Below are 24,556 nucleotides of genomic sequence, written 5' to 3'. Positions count from 1 at the left end.
AGTTGCTTAATGGACTGAGCCATCTAGGTGCCCCTATATTTTCTTTTTAATCTTTAAAAAGGTTTCAATTGTCCTTATACTTCTTTAATGCTTGAATTTTTTTTTGTTTTCTTTTCTTCTCCATGAACACATTTTCCATTGAGATTTTCAGCTACATTAAGTTAACTGGTATTGTTTGAGAGGAGTGGTAAGGTTGTCAGGAGGAAGAAGAAACTCAGGGCAGAGAGCTCTACTGTGTTAGTCTGGACTTCCCATTTGCATCATCTACCTAGTAACTGTATCCCTCAGGGTAGTAACTCCATCAGAGAGTTGCTCTTTATCAAGACCAAGCTCCCAAGGAAGTTTGTTCAGCAAACAGAGATCGGGTCTGCTGCCCCAGGCAAACTGGAGTACTACCCTGACATTACCTCAGAGCAATTGCTTTTTTTTCCTGAGGAGACTGGAGAGAGACATTTCTGAAAAGCTGTCCCATCATCCAGCCCCGTCCCCCAAAGTTGTTCAGCTCTGGGTTGCTACTTTTCCCTCCCTTTGTCCTGATAAGCCAGCATTTGTTTCCCAGGGATTTTTCAGTTTTTTGTTTGTTTTGTTTTGTTTTGTTTTTCTTATATTCAGTCTCTCACTTGTAGAACAACTTCAAAGGGAGGGAGCTTGGCTTAGTATCTTACCAAGAACTGTAAGCTGAGTATGACTAATTTAAAAAATTATGTATGTTTGACTTTTGATTACATGAGATTTTTTTTTTTTTTGCCACAAATTTTTCTAATTATCATTTCCAATTATTTAAGCTTTTACTGGTTGTTTTCCATTTAGGGATCACATATTTTCTTGACAGTGGGAAAGGAAAAAAGAGATGTCCTGAGCAATGGAAGGAAACTGGTTTAGGAATATTAAGTGATAATTCAGAAAGTGGATAATGTAGGGGCACCTGGGTGGCTCAGTCGGCTAAGCGTCCAACTTTGGTTCAAGTCATGAGCTCACGGTTCGTGGGTTCTGCACTGACAGTGCAGATCCTGCTTGGGATTCTCTCTCTCTCTCTGACTCTTCCTCCCTTGTGGCATTCTCTCTCAAAATAAACTTAAAATATGTATTAAAAATTTTTTTAATTGAAAAAAGTAGGTGGATAATCTAGATTTCAGTGCACATTTTTTTTTTTGATGGTTTTCTTGTTCAAAACTTTTAAGTATCATTTAAGCATGTGATGTGTAGAAGACATAATACTGGGTGTTACTGATAAAAGTTTGAATAAGATAAGATCTCTGCTTTCAAGGAGCTTTTTTTTTTTAATACTTTATGAAAGTGAATTTATGTATAATTCAAGTTAAAACTAAAATATCTTCACTTCTGAGAGAAGTTAAAATTTCAGAAGCTACTAAGGGTGTTTTGTTGGGATTAGGGCCATTTCTCTTTGAGCAACCAGGAGTGAAAGCCAGATGGAGCAGCCATCCTTACTTTGAGGAGAATTTTTTTTTGCGGGCTCCTATTTTTTGTGCACAACTACACTGCTTTTGTTCATTCTGCACTCTACTTGACTATGACCCATTTTTAGCTACACACTCTCTAGCTGCACCTGATTTGGGCCACCCTGCTTTCTGTTCTTAAAATCAGTCTCATATCTTAGTGTTTTTAAGCATTCCGGGAATGATTTGCTTCATATACTTGGACCATGTTCCTTAGCTTGTCTCTGTCATTCTGTTCATCTGTTGCATTATAATTTGCTTCTGCTACTAGATTCCTGCCTTTGAATTTGCTCTGTACCTGTCCTCGTATGTACTTGGTTTGACATATTTTGGCTCTTGGCTTTATTTTTAAATATGTTCTTCTGTTCTTCCTGAGGTTAATTCATTGTTCTTTTCTAAAACACTGTTCAGTCCTGTCACTGGTTCAAATCCTCTCTTCTTCCAAGTTTTTGAATTGTAATACCACAGCTCATTTTATTAAAATTGTTGCTATTATTTAATTTTTTATTTAAAATTACCCACCATGAAAGATAAATAAACATAAAATTATGCACCACAGGTAAAAATAGTCTATAGTTTTTTTGTGTATGGCCTGATGTTATTTTACTTTTTAAAAACAGCTTTTTTGAGGGGTGCCTGGGTGGCTCAGTTGGTTAAATTTCCAACTTCGGCTTGGGTCATGATATTGCAGTTTGTGAGTGAGTTCAAGCCCTATGTCAGGCTCTGTTGACCGCTCAAAGCTTGGAGCCTGTTTCAGATTCTGTGTCTCCCTCTCTCTCTGCCCCTCCCCTGCTTGCACTCTCTCTCTTTCTCTCTCTAAGACAAATAACATTTTAAAAAGCTTTATTGAGGTAAAATTGATATATACATGCACCTATTTACAGTGTACAGTTTGCTAAGTATAAGTAAATATCATGAAACTATCACTGCAGTAAAGGTAATGAACACACCCGTCACAACCCAGAATTTTCTCATGTCCCTTTGTAGTTCGTCCTTCTTGCCCCTTCCCATCCCCTCTCCAGCCCCTGGCAACTACTGATCTGATTTCTGTAACTATAATTTTCATTTTGAGGAATTTATTTAAATGGAATCATGCACTATGTACTGTGGTTGAGGGGTGTGGATGGCTTCTTTCAGCATAATTACTTTGAGGTTAATTCACACTGTGTGTTTTAGTAGTCCACTCTTTTTTCTTGCTGAATAATATTCTATTCTATAAATACATGACAGCTTATCTGTTCACCTGTTGATCATTTGGATTGTTTCTCATTTTTGGCTGTTAAAAGTAAAATGGCTGTGAACATTAGTGTATGAGTCTTTGTATGGATATATACTTTTATTTCTCTTGGATGAATACCTAGGCATGGAGTAGCTGGGTTGCATGTTAGGTGTATGTGTAACTCTTTAAGAAACTGCTAAATTCTTCTCCAAAGTTGGTGCACCATTTTATATTTCCACTATTGATATATGAGAGTCTTAGTTGCTCTAAGTCATTTGTATAGACATACTGTCATTTTACCTTTTAATAAAACATTTTCTTCTCTTAATGTTCTGCAACTTGTATTTACCTTTAAATGTTTAGTAAGGCCTGGAGTGTATTTTGGTGTTTGTTATAAAGAATGAGGTGAGGTAAGAAAACAGTTTTAATTTTTCCTTCGGAAGGCTGGACAGTTGTCTCCACATCATTTTATTAAATAATGTGTATCATATTTCCACTGATTTAAAACTTGCCTTCCTAAGGAATTGTTTCAAATGAATACATTTCTAGGTTCTTTGCCTATTCTTTAAAATCTAAATGTATAGATACTAGAGAATAACGTAGAATAAATAAGTTCTCCATTTATGATGTGATAAAGCATTTTAAGGAGGTAAAATTGAGGATCATGTCCTGTATAGGAGGTATAATTGAGTTCTCAATGGAGAACTATTATGTAAGTTTAAAAAAAAATGTACATTCATATCTTTTTTGGATAAGGAGTTTAACTTTTCATTTTGTAACCATTCTAAACACACTGCTCTGGATGAAATGATCTCTGTAACATATGTGTCATTTTATCTCTGATTACTATTTCTGCAGTTTCCTAGCTTAGAAACTTTAATACAAGTTTGACCCTGTTTTCTGCATTCATTCTGTCCATCTATTTCCAAGTTGTTTATATTTTGGACCTAGTTTATCCCATTTATCTGTTCCCATGTGCCATAGTCTTATAACTTCTCTGCCCCTAGTCTAACTTCCTATTATCCATATTACATTGATTCCAGATCATTTTTCTAAATGACTTTTCATTAAGTTAAAAAAATTTAAAAATTCTTTTTTGTCTTTGCATTGCTCTTCCGGTTCTTGTTTTTATGATATAGTCTGAGTCCAATTTTAGCCCTTAGCACCCATGCAGAAGTCATTTGCTATAATCATGTTGATCTCTTCATTCTTTCTTGCTATGTTTATGTCATGATATATCTTTATAGGGTTTCCTTTATATAATACAACCTTTTTCTTCTATGTTACCCATCTTTCTAAATTTGTCTTAGGCTTTCCTCCTCCATAGATTCTTCTTTGACTCTCTCAGACCATGATTTCCCCTCCTCTGAATTCTTAATACTGGTAGTATTTTTTCCATTCACTGTATTCCATCCATGCCCACTTCTTTGGACATGTTAGCCATGCTTTTGCTTATTCTCAATGCCTGAAAAGCTGTTCTCTAGATCTCATTATGACTTGTTTTCTTAACTTTACAGGTCTTGATTCAAATGGCACCTTCTCATTGAAACCTTCCTTGAGTGTCCTATTTTAAATTCAGTCCTCTCCTTAGTCTCTGTACCTTTCTTTGATTGTTTTTCTGCATAGAGTGCAATATATCTAACATAAATTTTACTAGTCTGTTATTGTTCCTTATAAGTTCATTGAGGACAAGGGCTTTATTTTATTGTTTTTTCATCAGTACCTTGAATAGTGCCTTGCACGTGGTATGTGTTCAGAAAGTACTTCAGTGAATGAATAAATGCTGTTAGGTTGGTGTTAATTGTTCTTTAGTTACATAAAAGTATTGTTTAGTTGTCTCTTTAACTAGACAAGAAGTTCTCTGAAGCCTAGAGTGTACTCTCAATTCTCTCTTTGACATAGAGTGACCTAGCAACATTAAGTACTTACTGAAGGTGTAGAATTAGAAACTGACCACACAAAGGCAGATGGCACTTTATATTCCACAACTGGTGGATACTAAGCATAATTAACTTTAAGTTCTGAGTAGGATCTTAAAGTTGCTTTTGTTACTTAATAAATTAGAATAACTTCTGGTTTCATAATAATTATAGTCACTCCTGGTTACATAAAAAATACATATTCCTTTAGACCATTTAGAAATATAGAAAAATATGGACAGTATAAAATGTTCACAAAAATAAAGTAATGGGAATTTACACACTGTAAGTGGAAGCTTGAATTGGTTAGACCACTTTGGAGAACAATTTGTCAGCATTTAGTGAAATTGAAGATCCATGCCCTACAACATCTCTACATGGTAGCAGTTCTCCTAAATGGTTACACATGTGTATCAGGACACATGGACAACAATGTTCATAGCTGCTTTCTTTGAGGGGGGTGGGAAATAACCCAAATGTTCATCAGCAGGAGAATGTATAAAAGTTCAGATCATGCAAAATCAGCATCATTTAGAGATATGCTGAAAGGGAGGTAAACTATTACTCTACTATCATAGAGTCTCTGGACCCAAGACAGATTAACAGGAGAAAAGCAAAGTTCACAAGAAAAATGAAGACCCAAAGAAGTGATTAGGCCTAAGTGCTTATATACTAGGTTGAACAAAGTAGAAATTGTGGGAAAGTAACCAAAATAAGTGGGTAGACTAAAGGAAGATAGTTATTTTAACAAGATATGTTTATGTAGATGTCTTGACCTTGACTCCCCATCTTGGGTGATAAGTGTGCTTCTTCCTTCTAGTACGGAGAAGGCACCTTTCACATGGGAATTTTATCTCCTGCTTTTAGGAAGAAAAAGGAAGGTCATAGTGTCCTTGCATTGGCTGTTTTTCAAGTGTCTTCAACTCAAAATAAGCAATATGCCAAAGCAGCATATTGTGGGGTGGCCTTGTCCTGATCTCCTTAAATACATATGTAGCAAAACTAACAAAAATCAAGGAGATGATATAAAAATTTAGGGTGGAAAGGGTGGGAAATGAGATTAGGGAAGGATATATAATGACTTTACTGATAATGTTCCATTTCTTAGGCTGGGTAATGAATTCACAGATGTGTTATTTTTTGCACATAATGATTTTTCTTAATTTTTAAAGGTAGTGTTGTCATCTATAGGGAAAGTTGACAGAGTATAGGAGGTTTAAAAAGAGAAGAGACCTGAATATAGTTGGTAGAGAAAGAAGAGAGACTTGATAAGTGAAAAAGGAGAAGTGGTAAATAGCATGAGGGCTCAGTTACAATTGGAAGCTAAGAAATTATATTTTCTAGGAATGCTTGGTTGCCTTACTGTAGACAGCAGATGGTTGCATGCATTCATGACTTGTGATTATCAAGTAGGTGCAGAAGATGGGCAGTATTGCAAGGGAGTTAAGATTATTGGCAAGAGTAAACTTCAAAAACAAAGAAGGGGCATCTGGGTGGCTCAATTGGTTAAGTATCTGACTCTTGGTTTCGGCTCAGGTCATAATCTCATCGTTCATGAGTTTGAGCCCTGCATCAGGCTCTGTGCTGACAGTGTGGATTTTGCTTGGGATTCTCTCTCCCTCTCTCTGACCCTTCCATGGCTCTCTCACTCTCTCAAAATAAATAAATAAACTTAAAAAAAATAGAAAAATCAAGGGATTAAGGGCATCCATAAGATCAAAGAAAAGATACAGTGGAAATAAATGAGCAAGAGAGCTATCTATTTTATTGAAATCTGAAACATTGTAAGTTGCGCTTTTATGCATCATTAAGAAAACACTACCAATTAAACTATGATAGTCTTTCTTATGAGTTAGAGTTCTAACTATATATTTAGTATGCAATATAATATTGAAAGAGTTCTTTTAGTCTTAATCAGATGTAAATCTTTATCTTCGCTTCCTCTTACATAAAGCAAAATGTGAATTAAAATAATTGGTTAAGGAATCTCTAAAACTTCTTCAGATCCAGGGTTTTTTGTTTATTTTTTTCTTAATGGTAGTGAGTTGTCATTTTGTTCAGATTTTCCATGGAATGAATGTGAGTGAGTCATCATCAGTCTTTTTTGAACTTACTTTTTCACTCAGACTCCTTGATGACTATTTTTCCAAATTTATCACTCTTTCTGACTTAGTGGTCATAAAGAGGGTGTTTGGAGATGGTGAAGAAGGCCTGTTAAATAATAATCCCAAGTGGGAGTCCTAAGTAAATTATGTCTACATAATTGCATAATTTTAAGAAATGCTACGTCACCAACACTTGATGGTACTCATTCTGAAGGTTTTGATGCTGACACTTTTAATATTCACACATATGTAGGCAATACCAAGTATATTAAGAATACCTTTTGGTCAGTAGCAATTAGATGATGCCACTGATTACAAGGTGTATCCCAATTTCAGAGATGTAACAATGTGAAATAATGTACATCTTATATTCAGTGAAATTTGGTCGAAGAATAGTGGTTGTTGTCGGGTTGGTTTTCCAGATTTACAGTTTCAAATCAGAGCTTCAGCAGTCGCAGATAATGACAAGAGTGACCATGATAGGGTGACTAAGTAGAGAGGAAACAAAACCATCATTACTGGAGCTGAGGAAAACAAGGTCAGGTCAGGGTGTTGTATGGAGGATGGCATGATGTAGAGTAGAGAGGAAAACTGAAATCAAGATGTCAGAGATAGTAAGTAATAAAGGTTCACAAATCGATGGGGCGCCTGGGTGGCTCAGTCGGTTGAGCGTCCGACTTCGGCTCAGGTCATGATCTCGCGGTCCGAGAGTTCGAGCCCCGCATCAGGCTCTGGGCTGATGGCTCAGAGCCTGGAGCCTGCTTCCGATTCTGTGTCTCCTTCTCTCTCTGCCCCTCCCCCGTTCATGCTCTGTCTCTCTCTGTCTCAAAAATAAATAAATGTTAAAAAAAAAAAATTAAAAAAAAATAAACGTTCACAAATCGAGAGAAGAAAAGGATAAAGGTAACAGTCATATGGCTTGAAGTTCAAAGGAGTAGGGGTTTTACCTGTAGCGTATGACACAGTGTTTTCCTAATTTGAAGAATGTGAGCCATGAACAGCCTCAGAAGAAAGAGGATTATTAGGGAAAAGCTGGTTTCAATCAAGGAATTTAAAGTTCATCAAAGGGAATGAGGATGTGGGGCTTGTTGGACTTCATGAGAAGGTTTTAATCAAGGTAAAAGACATAAGAAACAGTGTGGCCATAGTATGAGAGGGGATGATTATTAGAGCAGAGCTTCTTGAGTAGTGAATGTGGACTGATACGGGTAAAGCATTAAAGTTTGCGCATACCATTAAATGTTGTTGAAACCAAATCTTTAAGTGTCTGCAGAACTGTTGAAGGATATACAACTTAACTGATCTTCTGATGTTGAAAGTTAGGTTGCATCAAGGTTTTCACAAGTGTGAGTAGATACCCCATTATATAATACAGTGAATATCCTAGCACCTAAATCTTTTTGTACATCTTTTGTTTTTTTTCTTTTTATCCATGGAATGAACTTCTGAAAATGGAATTACTGGGTCAAAAGAAATAGATATTTTTTCAGGCTCTTAATAGATTTTGCCAAATTGGGAACTATTTCACATTTTCACAATGTGGGAGTATATATTTGCTTTTGCCAACATTGGATGATAAAATGTTTAAAATCTCTTATTAATTTGATGATAAAAGTTAATGTTTTCATTTTTATCTCCTTAGTTATTGATAAGATTGAACTTTTTTCATATAGCTAATGGTCATTCATATTTTCTCTTTTATAAATTTTCTATTGATAGCCATATCCATGTTTTCTGTCAGAGCTTATATAATAAAAATTTCGTCTATTTTTTACATCTCTTACATAGGCTTTTGTACTTACAAAAGAGTTATATGAATGTGGACAAATAAAGCTCATAATAGAGATTGCAGAGTTGTAGGCCCTTTATTAAATGATCTCGTTAAGTTTAAAAAAAAAATGGCGCACCTGGGTGGCTCCGTTGGTTAAGCATCTGACTTCGGCTCAGGGCATGATCTTGCAGTTTGTGAGTTTGAGCCCCGCAAGTGGGCTCTGTGCTGACAGCTCAGAGCCTGGAGCCTGCTTGAGATTCTGTGTCTCCCTCTATCTCTGCCCCTCCCCCTCTCATGGTCTGTCTCTGTCTCTCAATAATAAATAAATGTTAAAAAAAAAACATAGTTTAAAAAAATGAAGAACAGGAAGTTTTCATTTCTAAGTTTTCAGAGCACAATTGAAAATTGTAGCGATAAGCCACTTGAAGAAGGATTGATTCTTGGGGCACCTGGGTGGCTCAGTCAGTTGGGCATCCGACTTTGGCTCAGGTCATGATCGCGCAGTTCGGGAGTTCCAGCCCCGCTTCGCACTCTGTGCTGACAGCTCAGAGCCTGGAGCCTGCTTCAGATTCTGTGTCTCCCTCTCTCTCTGCTCCTCCCTGCTCACACGCTCTCTCTCAAAAATAAATGAAGATTTTTAAAAAATGTGTTTAAAAAGAAGGATTGATTCTTGAACTGTTTTTTCTTTAGCTGAGAACTATTTTGGATAAGTGGGTAGGTAAACCTCTTATTTCATAAAGAAGTCCATATGTGATTTTTTAATTGTGATTTATTACTTATGGAAAAATACATTGATTTCTCCCCCCAAAAAAGAAAAATTCAGAACACTTTTCTGAATTTTTAATTTTTAAAAATTTTGTGACTGAAGAAAGGTAATTCAATAATATAAATTAATGGGTCCAGTATCTTATTTCTTTCTCAGTGTCATTAAACTATAGTATAAAGCTATTTCTCTTCTGGTAGTTATCACAGCCCAGGAGACAGACCAACTAAACATGTGTAGTGATCTAAGAAAGACACAGACATACGGTTTCTTTTGCATTTATCTGAACTGATTGTGAAGGTGTTTAAAACCATCTCCCTTTTGTATGGGGTGCCTGCGTGGCTCAGTTGGTTAAGCATCCAACTTCAGCTCAGGTCATGATCTCACAGTCCGTGAGTTTGAGCCTCGCATCAGGCTCTGTGCTGACAGCTTGGAGCCTAGAGCCTGTTTTAGATTCTGTGTCTCTCTCTCTGCCCCTTCCCTGATCACACACACACTCTGTCTCTCTCACTAAAAAATAAACATTAAAAAAAAAACAAAACCCATCTCCCTTTTAATTAGATCATATCTGTCTGCAGCTTACTGAGACAAACATTAGATTGATTAAATAATTTTTATTATCTACACAGAAAAGTGAAGAACTAAAGACTAAGAATATCCAGTTGCAGTGTTTTTCTTAATTCTTCAGTTTATGGTGCCTGTACTTGATAATCACGTCTTTACTGTGTGTGTGTGTGTGTGTGTGTGTGTGTGTGTGTAGAAAGAATATGTTGTTATATATTACTAGTATATATAAAATGGACCTGGCATTTTATCTGATTTGTCTTCATGTTCATTTCTTAATTTCTTACTTGGAATTAAAGTTAATAGGAACCTACCAACTCTTAGATCAGACATAAAAACTAAGGTGTTAACCAAATATGGCTCCTCTCTCACTTTCAGTGCTATATACCTAGTAGGCTCTCAAAACATGTTTGTCGAATTAAGTGAAACATTTGCAAGGAACTATTACTTCAGGTTTTCTGAAAAGTTATTTCTCTGAGATTTTTGGTATAAAACCTATTTTGAAAGATTGTGGTACAGTGGCAGTTTTTACACTTTTAGGACCAGTTGGAGTGTTTACATTTGAGCCAATTTATAACTTGAGTTATTTTTTTCTTTAAGATAAAAGCCCTTACAGGCAGTAATTTTTATCTTCCTACATTTAAAACTAATGGTAATTGTGGTTTTATTAGGAGACACTGTTAAGGAATACTCTCATTTTATAAACTAATAGGTGTTCAGACATAAAATTAGAATAATTGCCTGCCTGCTAATTTTGAAACTAATCAATCAGTGATTGGTCACATTCAGCTTTAATCATTTTATTTAACAGCTATTTTTCCTTAGGCCAGTTGTAGGCTAGAATATTTTGAGGCAAGAACTAAAGTGTTTTGTGATATCTGTACTAAGCAATATATATTCCTTTAAAATAATGCTGAGTGAAAAAAGCCAGGTTCAAAATGATTGCATTTATTTAACATTCATGAAGTAACATAAAGGGATAGGGAACAGCTTAGTGGTGCCAAGGGATTAGGGGTGGGGAAAAGAGGTGAGTATGGCTGTATAGGGGTAGCACAAAAGGAATATTGTGGTGATGGTACAGTTAAATATCTTGGTTGTGGTGGTAGTCACATGAAGCTATACATTTCATAAAATAGCATAGAACTATACACATACTGTCACGAATATATACACGTATAACTGGTAAAATATGAATAAGCTCTGTGGTTTGTACCAATGTCTGTTACCTGGTATTGATATTGTACTATAGTTATTTAAGATGTTAATATTTGGGGGAAGCTGGGCAAATGACCTTCCTGTACATTTTTTTGCAGCTACCTGTGAATTTACAGTTACTGAAAAACAAAGTTTTAGAAAATATACTTCAACGAGAACTCCACCCTAAATCAGAGCAATTATTAAAGGCAGATATCCCAGATCAAGTCCCACTATCCAGTTATTACTATAGCAGCACAGTAGAGGACTCCCTCAAAGAAGGGTTCTTTCTGATCTACTCATGCTTAGAGAGGTATATTTTCATTTATAAGTAGTTCCTAATAAAGCCACTATCAGTTCTAAAAAACCCATTCCTGGGGCGCCTGGGTGGCTCAGTCGGTTGGGCGTCCGACTTCGGCTCAGGTCATGATCTCACAGTCTGTGAGTTCGAGCCCCGCGTCGGGCTCTGTGCTGACAGCTCAGAGCCTGGAGCCTGTTTCAGATCCTGTGTCTCCCTCTCTCTCTGCCCCTCCCCTGTTCACGCACTGTCTCTCTCTGTCTCAAAAATAAATAAACGTAAAAAAAAAAAAAATTAAAATTAAATAAATAAATAAATAAAAATAAAAAACCCATTCCTTAGCTATGCCATAGATCCCATGGCTAGCAATGGACTTGAATGTATGCATCCTCCATTTTCCTGTTGATTGGTATACTGGATATAAAACCTTAAGGCATCTTAACACAAAACACATGTACAGCCTTTTAAATATTCTACAGAATAGATTTTTCTATTTTAGTAGATGTAAATTGAATCATATGTATTTAGAGTTCTAATTAAATAACAATCTTGTGTTTTATTAAGCATAGCAATAAATATAAGGTGAGACAGAGTTTACATGCTTTTCTGGTGAGCACATTGGTTTAACTGTAACTGTTCTCCCATAACTTAATTTGTTTAAATATAAACATTTCTTCAGTCTCATGTTCTTAAACATGAGCATAGTAATAATAATGGTAATAATGATGGCTACCCCTTAATGAGTACTTCTTTGAGCCAGAAACTTGCTAAGCACTTTTTATATTTTATTTTCATTTAATCCTTGTGAGGATTAAAGGACCTTTGAGGTAGGTACTATTATATAGATGAGTAACATACCTGAAATAACACAGCTAGTAAGGGAAAGAACAGTTTGAACTTGGTCAGAGTCCCAAGCCTACACTTGTAACCATTATTCTGTACTTCCTTTTTATACCATACAATATAGGAACTCTGAAGTTAGAGGCTGATATTTTGGTGATTATTATATATCTAAGTTTTTTTTAATTCATAAGGCATATACATGAAATCTATTCTCTTACTGAGTTCAGTAAGATGAAGCCTTCCTTGATTTATGCAGGAGGACTTGTTTTTGTCTTTGTAATCTTCTCTCACTTATCCTTCCTTTTTCTTTCTTTTCTTTTCTTCTTTTCTTTTCTTTTCTTTTCTTTTCTTTTCTTTCTTTTCTTTCTTTTTTTTAATTAAATAAGCTCTATGCCCAGAGTGGGGCTTGAACTCACAATCCCAAGCTCAAGAGTTGAGTGCTCTACCAACTGAGCTAGCCAGGTGCTGCTCCTTTCTTTTTATAGAAACCATAGACAGTCCCTGACTTAGGATAGTTTGACGTAGGATTTTTCAGCTTTATAATGATACAGAAGTGAAACGCATTCAATAGAAATTGTATGTCAAATTTTGATCTTATCCTGGGCTAATGATATGCAGTACTCTTGTCATGATGCTGGGCTCTGGCCATGAACCACAGTTCACAGTCAGCCATGTGATCACAAGAATAAACAACCCATACACTTAAAATTATCCTGTACCCAAACAACCATTCTGTTACTGACTTTCAGTACAGTATTCAGTAAATTATGCGAGATACTCAGCACTTTTATAAAGTAGGCTTTGTGTTAGATCATTTTGCCCAACTGTAGGCTAATGTGAGTGTTCTGAACATGTTTAAGGTAGACTGGCCTAAGCCATGATGTTGGATAGGTCATGTGTATTAAATGCATTTCAACTTAAAATATTTTCAATTTATGATGGGATTATTAGGACATACCTTGTCATAAGTTGAGAAAGAGCCGTGAATTAAAAGTTAAGTCTTAACATTCATATTTTAATTCAAGGATATCTCTAAAGACTTAGAAAAACTTGACCTTTAAAATACAAAATTTTATTGATTCTACTTTTAATTTGGCTGGTTTTTTATCTCCAGATGGATCTAGACTTGAATTTCTTATGTTTGTTATACAGAAAATTTTAAGTGATCATTAATACATTTATTGATTTTTTATATATTGATTTAAAATTGTTCAATACATTCACTGATTTTTATGTGAGGTCACAATTATAGAAACAACTAAAAGTTCTACTGCACTCTTTATTTTTAACTTTTTGTGTGTATGTGTTTAAACAAATTATTGGCTTTTTTTTTTTAAGTAAACTGTACACCCAACATGGGGCTCAAACTCATGACCCCAAGATCAAGAGTCATGTGCTTTACTCACTGAGCCAGTCAAAGGCCCTCAGTTGTTAACATTTTAGTTATTACCTTTAATAGTCACTGTCAGAGTTCGTTTAGTTAGAAAACTGAGAATCAGGGGCTCCTGGGTGGCTCAGTCACTTAAGCCTCCAACTCTTGATTTTGGCTCAAGTCATGATTTCACGGTTTGTAAGTGGTTTGAGTTCAGCAGTGCAGAGCCTGCTTGGGATTCTTTCTCCACCTCTCTCTCTGCCCTTCCCCTCGTGTGCGCACGTGTGTTTGCTCTCTCTCAAAATAAATAAACTTAAAAAAAAAAATTAAACTGAAAATCGAAGGAGCTTCAAAAGGAGGTACTCTTCCCTGACTTTCTCAGCTTAGGTTCAGAGCTGCCTCTTTATTCCACTGATGATGCTGTTGGAATTCCAGGGTTTTAAGTCTGTGAATAGAATGTGTAAAATACTGTACTCCTTCCATTCTGTTAACACCCTTTAAGTAAGAACATCTGATGTTTTTCAAAAGTCAGACAGAAATCATCCTTCAGAACAGCTAGAAACATGGGAACAAAACCTCTTGTTATGTCTCAGAATATATATACTTTACATTAGAAAGGCCCTTCCCAGTCTCCTTGTTCTATATTACATGAGTCTAAAAAGTACTGGCTCTGTGTTTTACTTTTCTAACTTCAGTAGTTTAGGTTGAAGCAACCACACTGAAAGCGACAGCAGATGAGTTGTGACCGGCTGGAGGAGAGATAAGAAAAAATAATATAATAAAAGCAATCAAAGAAGTTGATTGCATTTGGACACTTAATCTTCTAGTCAATCCTAAAGACATTACTAAGCCAATGATCAAGAAACATTTAATTTACACTTAGAAAGACTGAGACATTAAAAATAGATTGGAAAGAATTTATGAGTTGTGCTTATTAGTAGTACATTTAACATGTTAATATTTAACATTGGTATTCTAATGAGTAAAAATGTGTTGTATCACATAACAAATTTGTATTAAATTAATAATACATGTAATACACAAGTAATCCACCTAACATGGCACCTGGCTTGGTAAATGTTAGCTACTATTGTTTTTGTTATTGATATCTTTTTCTCTAGTTGTGGTCAATTCACTGTCACCTAAAATGTTCTTAGTTCTTTGCCTGTACAATTCTTTTAATAAGTGTGTGTTCTATTACTTGTATGGCATTTGTGTATTAACTTTATCTCCATGGCTCTAGGGAGCTAGAATTAGGTTTATTTATTTTGTTCTGTTTGTTGCCATGGTAAACAAAGGAGGCACCAACTGATACTACACAGCTGAAAGCAGCAAATGTCAATATGCTAGAGAAGTATAGTCCTGAGGCTGGGGGTTATACTTTTCATTAAGAGATAAACTCAATCAGTAGCCTTATTTTTTTTTAATTTTTTTTTTTACATTTATTTATTTTTGAGAGAGAGACAGAGCACGAGTGGGGGAGGGGCATAGAGGGAAGGATACACAGAATCCAAAGCAGGCTCCAGGCTCCGAGCTGTCAGCACAGAGCCCAATGTGGGGCTCGAACTCACGAACTCATGAGATCATGACCTGAGCCAAAGTTGGACGCTTAACCGACTGAGCCACCCAGCCTTATTTTAATATAAAATTCACATACCATAAAACTCACACTTTTAAAGTGTACATTTCAAAGTTGGTTAGTATATTTACAAAGCCTTATCCTTTTAAGAAAACATTTTTTAAGTATTTTAATTATATTTCCTTTCTTAGCTGTAAATGTTTGCTTTTGCCCATGTGATTACTAAATACCTCTTGCCTTCTCTTAAATTCTTTTTTGGTTCAGGTTTAATGTCCTGTCTCTTTTAGGAAGGCTTTCTTGATTCTGTGCTCCCACAGGCTTTTTTTTTAGTCACTTTATAGCTTATCACATCTATGTTCTAATTATCTCTTTAGTCACTTTTTCTTCCCTTTCAAACCATTTATCTCTCAGAGATAGAGACTGTTCTTGTTTTCCTTGCTATCTGCAGAAGCTAGAACAGTGTCTGATATGTAGGGTTTTCAGTACATATTTATTGAATGATTATAGCCACAGATAGTTCTGGCAGCCCCTAAGCCTTAACATATGCCAAGAACTTGATACTATTATTCAATGGTGAATATTAAAAGAATGTGCTTTTTGTTGCTGGGAATCATACCACTTTCGTGTTGCAAGGGACCAGTGTTCCCCTACCCAATGCATGCTCACTCACACACACACTCACATGTACAGACAAAATAAATTGAAATCTGTTAGAGATTGAATGCCTTAGCGGTGAAGTTGGGAATAAAAAGCCATGTTACCTCATTTTTTCCTGTACCACTCTATTTTCTCTTACATGTTACAGCCTGTTCTCATAATTTATAATTCATTTGTTTCCTAAGTTTTAGGTAAAAGACCTTGAAAATGTTAATTTAGTTCATAATATTTTTCATAATTTTTTCTGTTTTTAACTATAGGTAAGGAACTGGCTGCCAACCAGAATACTAGAAACGAAATTTTAAATTAGTTTTAAACAATGACAGTATGTTTTATGTTTTATAGACCTCCGTGAGTGAAAGCCTTCAGAGGGAAGCTGCTAAGAAGCAAGCAATGAAACAGGTAAGGTGACTGGGTGAATTAAATGTGTTTGGTGAAGTATTTCAGCTCATGTTTTTTTTTTTAAGTATAAGTTCTGGTTATCTAGGTCTTGAGACTGAACATATATATAAAGAAATAATTTTATGTAGGGGCACCTGGGTGGCTCAGTCGGTTAAGCATCTGACTTCAGCTCAGGTCATGATCTCACAGTTCGTGAGTTTGAGCTCCACGTCAGGGTTCTGTGCTGACAGCTCAGAGCCTGGAGCCTGCTTCGGATTGTGTCTCCCTCTCTCTGCCCCTCCCCTGCTCGTCGTGCTCTGTCTCTCTCTCTCTCTCTCTCTCAAAAATAAGTAAATGTTTAAAAAAATTTTTATCTTGACCCTTGTTTTCTGAAAATGCTTAGGATGTTTCTTGATTCATAATAGATTTCAGGTTTTTGTGATAAATCTTAAAGGCAAAGCACAGTGAAGAATTAGCTCTTCATTGCTGTGTTCTAGATTAAACCCATTTCTGCTTTCAGATGACTCAGTAGTCTTATAGTGGATTATGTGGTTTAATAATTCTTATTAATGAGCTTACTTGCTTAAAAAAAGTCTTTTCACACTGAAGTAATTTCATGATTTTATAATCTGAAATTCTCTAAGAATGGGGAATATCTAGTAATTTTTGATAGACTTGCCTAGAGCCTTATATTTATATGGCATTCTATAGTATTTACACAGACTTTTTTTTAATACATACATTATATTTTTAAAATTCTCGCAAACTTGCCTGTGGTCCTGATTAAGAAATCTGAAACTTCAGGTGCGCCAAGGTGGTTCATTCAGTTAAGTGTCTGACTGATTTCGGCTCATGTCATGATCCCAGGGTTGTGGGATCAAGCCCTTCATTCGGCTCTGCACTGAGCATGGAGCCTGCTGCTTAAGATATTCTCCCTTTCTCTCTCTTCCTCTGTCTCTTTCCCCCATTTCTGTGCTCTCTCTCAAAAAAAAAAAATTTTTTTTATTCTACCTGTGTAATACATTGGGGGTTATATTATTGATTTAAGAGACTTTCATATATATATATATATATATATATATATATATATATATATATTTTTTTTTAATCCATTGTTATAGTTTAGTCATGGGGTATTCATTATAACGTACATGTGGAACTGTTAAATTGTAAGGAATAGGGTTCAATTTGCTCCATCCACTTGACAATTTCTCATATTTTGCAATGTCAGTAGTAACATTTGAATCAAAATTGAGTAAATCTCCTTGAATGACAAGTACTCATCTAAATGTATTTGTTCCAGGGGTGCCTGGGTGGCTCGGTCATTTAAACATCCTACTTCAGCTCAGGTCATGGTCTCTCAGTCTGTGAGTTCAAGCCCTGTGACAGGCTCTGTGCTGACAGCTCATAGCCTGGAGCCTGCTTCAGATTCTGTCTCTCTCTCTCTCTCTCTCTCTCTCTCTCTCTCTATCTCTCTGCCTCTGCACCCTCGTACTCTGTCTCTCAAAAATGAATAAATGTTAAAAAAAATTTGTTTTAATGTATTTGTTCCATATCAATACAGGAGAAACCATAACACCCTCTAGTCAATATTTGTTGGTTATTTTAGCAGTTTCAACCTGCATACATCAAATATCAGCTCTTGTATGTATAATATTAGCAACCATTTTATACCATTGTTTATTATCCCTGTAAAATTTTTAGTAGTTCAGTACTTGTAAGTAAATCTTTTAGTGAATTAATAGCTATTTATATATGGTTATATAGGTGAGAAACTGTAACGGTTTTTTGTTTGTTTTTTTAGTGTTTATTTATTTTTGAGAGAGAGAGTGCGAGTGGGAGAGGAACGGGGGTGGGTGGGGGGACACAGAATCTGAAGCAGGCTACAGGCTCTGAGCTGTTAGCACAGAGCCTGACGTGGGGCTTGAACTCACAACCTGTGAGATCATGACTGAACCAAAGTTGGATGCTCAACCAACTAAGATACCCAAGTGCCCCTCTGTGACAGTTCTTTAGCTATATCTTGTTGCAACAAAATTTATATATTTATTTTAAATTTTTATTTAAATTCTAGTTAGTTAATATAGTGTAAAGTTATTTTCAGGAGTAGACTTCAGTGACTCATCACTTACATATAACACCCAGTGCTCAAAATGATTAGCTCTTTCCTTAATACCCATCACCCATTTAGCCCATTCCCCCACCCATCATCCTCCATCAACCCTCAGTTCTGTATCATAGAGTCTGTTATGGTATGTTTCCCTTTCTTTTGTTTTTCCCCCTTCCATGTGTTCATCTGTTTTTTGTTTTTGTTTTTTCTTAAATTCCACATATGAGTGAAATCATGGTACTCTGAGTGACTTATTTCGCGTAGGATAATACACTTTAGTTCCATCCACATCATTGCAAATGGCAAGATTTCATTCCTTTTGATGGCTGAGTAATATTCCATTGTATATGTATATACCACATGTTTATCCATTCATCAGTCGATAGACATTTGGGCTCTTTCCATAATCTGGCTGTTGATAATGCTATGGACATTGGGGTGCACGTGCCCCTTCAAATCTGTAGTTTTGTATCCTTTGGGTAAATACCTAGTAGTACAATTGCTGGGTCACAGAGTAGTTCTATTTTTAACTTTTTAAGGAACCTCCATACTGTGTTCCAGAGTGGCTGCACCAGTTTGCATTCCTACCAGCAGTGCAAGATGAACCCCTACTCTGCATCCTCACCAACTCTTATTGTTTCCTGTGTTGTTAATTTTAGCCATTCTCATAGGTGTGAGGTGGTATCTCATTGTGGTTTTTGATTTGTATTTCTCTGATGATGAGTGATGTTGAGCATCTTTTCATGTGTCAGCCATTTGGATATCTTTGGAAAAATGTCTATTCGTGTCTTCTGCCCATTTCTTAAATGGATTATTTGTTTTTTAAGTGTTGAGTTTGATAAGTTCTTTATAGACTTTGAATACTAACCTTTTATTAGATATGTTTTCTCCCATTCTTCAGGTTGCCTTTTAAGTTTTATTGATTGTTTTCCTTCACTGTGCAGAAGCTTTTTATTTTGATGAAGTCTCAGTAGTTCATTTTTGATTTTGTTTCCCTTGCCTTTGGCAACTTCTAGTAAGAAGTTGCTCTGGCTGAGGTCAAAGAGGTTGCTGCCTGTGTTCTCCTGTAGGATTTTGATGGTTTCCTGTCTCACATTTAGGTCTTTCATCCATTTGAATTTATTTTTGTGTATGGTGTAAGAAGTGGTCCAGTTTCATTCTTCTGCCAGTCACCATCCAGTTTTCACAACACCATTTATTGAGGAGACCTTTTTCCGTTGGATATTCTTCCCTGCTTTATGAAAAAATTAGTTGACCATATAGTTGTGGATCCATTTCTGGGTCTTATTTTCATTGATCTATGTGTTTGTTTTTGTGTTTGTTGTGTGTACTGCCTTGATGACTATAGCTTTGTAATGTAGCTTAAAGTCCAGAATTACATACCTCCTGCTTTGCTTTCCTTTTTCAGGATTGCTTTGGCTATTCAGGGTCTTTTGTGGTTCCATACAGATTTTAGGATTGTTTGTTCTAGCTTTGTGAAAAATGCTGGTAGTATTTTGATAGGGATTGTATTAAATGTGTAGATTGCATTGGGTAGTATAGACATTTTAACAGTATTTGTTTTTTCAACCCATGAGCATGGAATGTTTTTCCATTTCTTTGTGTCATCTTCAATTTCTTTTACAAGTGTTCTATGGTTCCAGAGTAGAGATCTTTTACTTCTCTGGTTAGGTGTATTCCAAAATATTCCTTATTGGTTTTGGTGCAATTATAGAAGGGACCAATTCCTTGATATCTCTTTATGCTGCTTCATTATTGGTATATAGAAATGCAACTGAATTCTGTTCATTGATTTTATATCCTGCAACGTTGCTGAATTCACATATTAGTTCTAGCAATTTTTTTATTGGAGTCTTTCAGGTTTTCTACATAGAGTATCATGTCATCTGCGAATAGTGAAACTTTGACTTCTTCCTTGCCTGTTTGGATGCCTTTTATTTCTTTTTGTTGTCTGTTTGCCAAGGCTAAGACTTCCAGTACTATGTTAAATAGTAATGGTAGAGTGGACATCCCTGTCTTGTTCTGATCATAGGGGAAAAGCTCTCAGTTTTTCCCCATTGAAGATGGGGTAACTGTGGGTCTTTTGTATATGGCTTTTATGATGTTTGCATATGTTCCATCTATGCCTACTTTCTTGAGGGTTTTTATCAAGAATGAGTGCTTTTTCTGCATCTATTGACAGGATCATATAGTTCCTATCCTTTTATTAGTGTATCATATTGATTTGCAAATACTGATGGATTCGATTTGCTAGTATCTTATTAAGAACTTTTACATCCATGTTCATCAGAAATATTGGCCTGTAATTCGTCTTTTTAGTGGGGTCTGTGTCTGATTTTGGAGTCAAGGTAATGCTGGCCCTTGTAGAATGAGTTTGGAAGTTTCTTTTCATTGTTATATTTTTGGAACAGTTTGAGAAGAATAGGTATTAACTCTTTAAATGTTTGGTAGAATTCCCCTGGGAAGCCATCTGGCCCTGGACTTTAGTTGGGAGATTTCTGATTACTGATTCCACTTCTTTGCTAGTTATGGGTCTATTCAAATTTTCTATTTCTTGTTTCAATTCTGGTAGTTTATATGTTTCTAGGAGCTTCTCCAGTTCTCCAGATTGCCCAGTTTGTTGGCATATGATTTTTCATGGTATATTCTTAAAATCTATGGTATTTCTGTGAAGTTGGTTGTGATCTCTCCGTCTTTCATTTGTGATTTTATCTATATGGTTCCTTTCTCTTTTCTTTTTATTAAGTCTGCTAGAGGTTTATCAATTTTATTCTCCAAAGAACCAGTTCTTAGCTTTGTTGATCTGTTCTCCTGTTTTATTTTTGTTTTATTTATTTCTGCTCTAATTTTATTATTTCCCTTCTTCTGCTGGCTTTAGGCTTTACTTGCTGTTCCTTTTCTAGTTCCTTTAGGTGTGAAGTTAGGTTATGTATTTAAGACTTCTTGCTTCTTGAGATAGGCCTGTGTTGCAATATACTTCCCTCTTAGGATTGCCTTTGTTGTATTCCAAAGGTTTTGGACTATCATGTTTTCATTTTCATTTGCTTGCATGTACTTTTTAATTTCTTCTTTAATTTCTTGGTTAACCCATTCATTCTTTTTTTTTTTTTTAATTTTTTAAATGTTTGTTTATTTTTGAGAGAGAGAGAGAGAGACAGAGCATGAGTGGGGGAGGGGCAGAGAGAGAGGGAGACACAGAATCCGAAGCAGGCTCCAGGCTCTGAGCTAGCTGCACAGAGCCTGATATGGGCTCGAACTCATGAGGTATGAGATCATGACCTGAGCTGAAGTCAGACACTCAACAGACTGAGCCATCCAGACCCCTCACCATCCGTTCCTCCTCCCCCCCCGCCCCCGCATTCATTCATTAGTAGAATGTTCTTTAACCTCCGTGTATTTGTGGTTTTTCCAGATTTTTCTTGTGGTTGACTTCAAGTTTCATAATGTTGTGGTCTGAAAATATACATGGTATGATCTCAATCTTTTTGTGCTTGTTGAGGCCTGATTCATGACCCAGTATGTGATGTTCTGTGTTCTTTTCTAGTCTTTATTGCTTTTTCCCCCCTCAAGGAGTCCCAACCTTTAATATTTTCTTGCAGGGCTGTTTTTGTGGTTATGGACTCCATGAGTTTTTGTTTGTCTGGGAACCTGTTTATGTTTCATTCTATGAATGGCACCCTCCTTGGATAAAGTATTCTTGGCTACATATTTTTCCCATTCAGCACATTAAATATATCATGCCACTGCCTTCTGGCCTAGCGAGCTACTGTGGACAGATCTGCTATGAAACTTATCTGTCTTCCCTCATAGGTTAAGAACTTTTTTGCCCTTGTTGCTTTTAGGATTCTTCACTTGTCTGTGTATTTTGTGAGTTTGACTATGATATGCCTTAGTGATGGTTGGCTTTTGTTGAATTTAACAGGAGTTCTTTTTGCTTTTTGAATTTCTATGTCTGTTTCCTTTGCCAGGTTAGGGAAATTTTCAGCTCTAATTTGCTCAAATAAACCTGCCTTTTTTTCTCTTTATCTTCTGGGACTCCTGATAGGAATCTTATTAAGCTTTAAGGAGTCCTTGAGTTCCCTAAGTCAACATTTGTGATCCAATACCTTTCTTTCCCTCTTCAGCTTCATTATATTCCATAATTTTATCTTTTATGTCACTGATTCGTTCCTCTGCTTTATCCATCCTCATCGTCATGGCATCCATTCAGGTTTGCATCTTGGTTATAGCATTTTTAATTTCAGCCTCACCAGTTTTTAGTTCTTTTGTCTCTGCAGTAAGGGATTCTCTAGTGTCTTCTATGCTTTTTCAAGCCCAGCTAGTATCCTTATAATTATTGTTTTAAATTCTAGTTCAGACATCTTACTTGTATCTGTATTGATTGAATCCCTGGCTGTTATTTCTTCCTGTTCCTTCTTTTGGGGTGAGTTCCTCTGTGTTGTCATATTGTCAAGGACAAAAAAAAGAAAAAAAGAAGCTGGATCGTAGATATGTTTTGATCTCTCTCTGCATTCAGGGCTCCCTCCCCATCACAGCACCCACAGCTCTTCTGTCCCCCAAATCAACTCTCTGCAGCTCCTAACTTCAACATTGTGGCAATTTTTTCATGTCTAGTGCATTTTTTCTTAGTCCTCAGATTCATCTCTTGGGTGTTCAAAATGATTTGATATTTATCTAGCTGTGAGGCAAGCCTAGTAGAAGAGAAGTCTCTAGTAGTAGGAGTAGTAGGAGAAGTCTCTTCTCCTTCACATTTCCTTTAACGTTTGTCATCTGTCTGTTCCTTGTCCAACTGGAATTCTGCATAACGATAAATTTGTTAAGCACTTTTTTTTTATATATATATGAAATTTATTGACCAATTGGTTTCCATACAACACCCAGTGCTCATCCCAAAAGGTGCCCTCCTCAATACCCATCACCCACCCTCCCCTCCCTCCCACCCCCCATCAACCCTCAGTTTGTTCTCAGTTTTTAACAGTCTCTTATGCTTTGGCTCTCTCCCACTCTAACCTCTTTTTTTTTTTTTTCCTTCCCCTCCCCCATGGGTTCCTGTTAAGTTTCTCAGGATCCACATAAGAGTGAAACCATATGGTATCTGTCTTTCTCTGTATGGCTTATTTCACTTAGCATCACACTTTCCAGTTCCATCCACGTTGCTACAAAAGGCCATATTTCATTTTTTCTCATTGCCACATAATATTCTATTGTGTATATAAACCACAATTTCTTTATCCATTCATCAGTTGATGGACATTTAGGCTCTTTCCATAATTTGGCTATTGTTGAGAGTGCTGCTATGAACATTGGGGTACAAGTGCCCCTGTGCATCAGTACTCCTGTATCCCTTGGATAAATTCCTAGCAGTGCTATTGCTGGGTCATAGGGTAGGTCTATTTTTAATTTTCTGAGGAACCTCCACACTGCTTTCCAGAGCGGCTGCACCAATTTGCATTCCCACCAACAGTGCAAGAGGGTTCCCGTTTCTCCACATCCTCTCCAACATCTATAGTCTCCTGATTTGTTCATTTTGGCCACTCTGACTGGTGTGAGGTGATACCTGAGTGTGGTTTTGATTTGTATTTCCCTGATAAGGAGCGACGCTGGACATCTTTTCATGTGCCTGTTGGCCATCTGGATGTCTTCTTTAGAGAAGTGTCTATTCATGTTTTCTGCCCATTTCTTCACTGGGTTATTTGTTTTTCGGGTGTGGAGTTTGGTGAGCTCTTTATAGATTTTAGATACTAGCCCTTTGTCCGATATGTCATTTGCGAATATCTTTTCCCATTCCGTTGGTTGCCTTTTAGTTTTGTTGGTTGTTTCCTTTGCTGTGCAGAAGCTTTTTATCTTCATAAGGTCCCAGTAATTCACTTTTGCTTTTAATTCCCTAGCCTTTGGGGATGTGTCGAGTAAGAGATTGCTACGGCTGAGGTCAGAGAGGTCTTTTCCTGCTTTCTCCTCTAAGGTTTTGATGGTTTCCTGTCTCAGATTTAGGTCCTTTATCCATTTTGAGTTTATTTTTGTGAATGGTGTGAGAAAGTGGTCTAGTTTCAACCTTCTGCATGTTGCTGTCCAGTTCTCCCAGCACCATTTGTTAAAGAGGCTGTCTTTTTTCCATTGGATGTTCTTTCCTGCTTTATCAAAGATGAGTTGGCCATACGTTTGTGGGTCTAGTTCTGGGGTTTCTATTCTATTCCATTGGTCTATGTGTCTGTTTTTGTGCCAATACCATGCTGTCTTGATGATGACAGCTTTGTAGTAGAGGCTAAAGTCTGGGATTGTGATGCCTCCTGCTTTGGTCTTCTTCTTCAAAATTCCTTTGGCTAT

General features: G+C 36.3%; 1 protein-coding gene across 2 annotated transcripts in view; it reads left to right on the top strand.

Moving 5' to 3' along the window:
• The window catches only part of NSRP1 (nuclear speckle splicing regulatory protein 1), a 67,381-nt gene that overhangs the window by 30,534 nt on the left and 12,291 nt on the right, over nt 1-24,556 (top strand). For both annotated transcript variants that reach the window (XM_047831966.1, XM_047831967.1), the window contains exon 3: nt 16,087-16,143. In XM_047831966.1, the coding sequence (XP_047687922.1) occupies nt 16,087-16,143 (57 nt within the window). The remainder of the gene's footprint in view (nt 1-16,086; nt 16,144-24,556) is intronic.

The sequence above is a fragment of the Prionailurus viverrinus genome, chromosome E1, assembly GCF_022837055.1.
Source record: "Prionailurus viverrinus isolate Anna chromosome E1, UM_Priviv_1.0, whole genome shotgun sequence".
In the NCBI taxonomy this organism is placed as follows: Eukaryota; Metazoa; Chordata; class Mammalia; order Carnivora; family Felidae; genus Prionailurus; species Prionailurus viverrinus.
The sequence above is the reverse complement of the archived record's forward strand: the minus strand, read 5'-3'. Positions and strand labels throughout refer to the sequence as shown.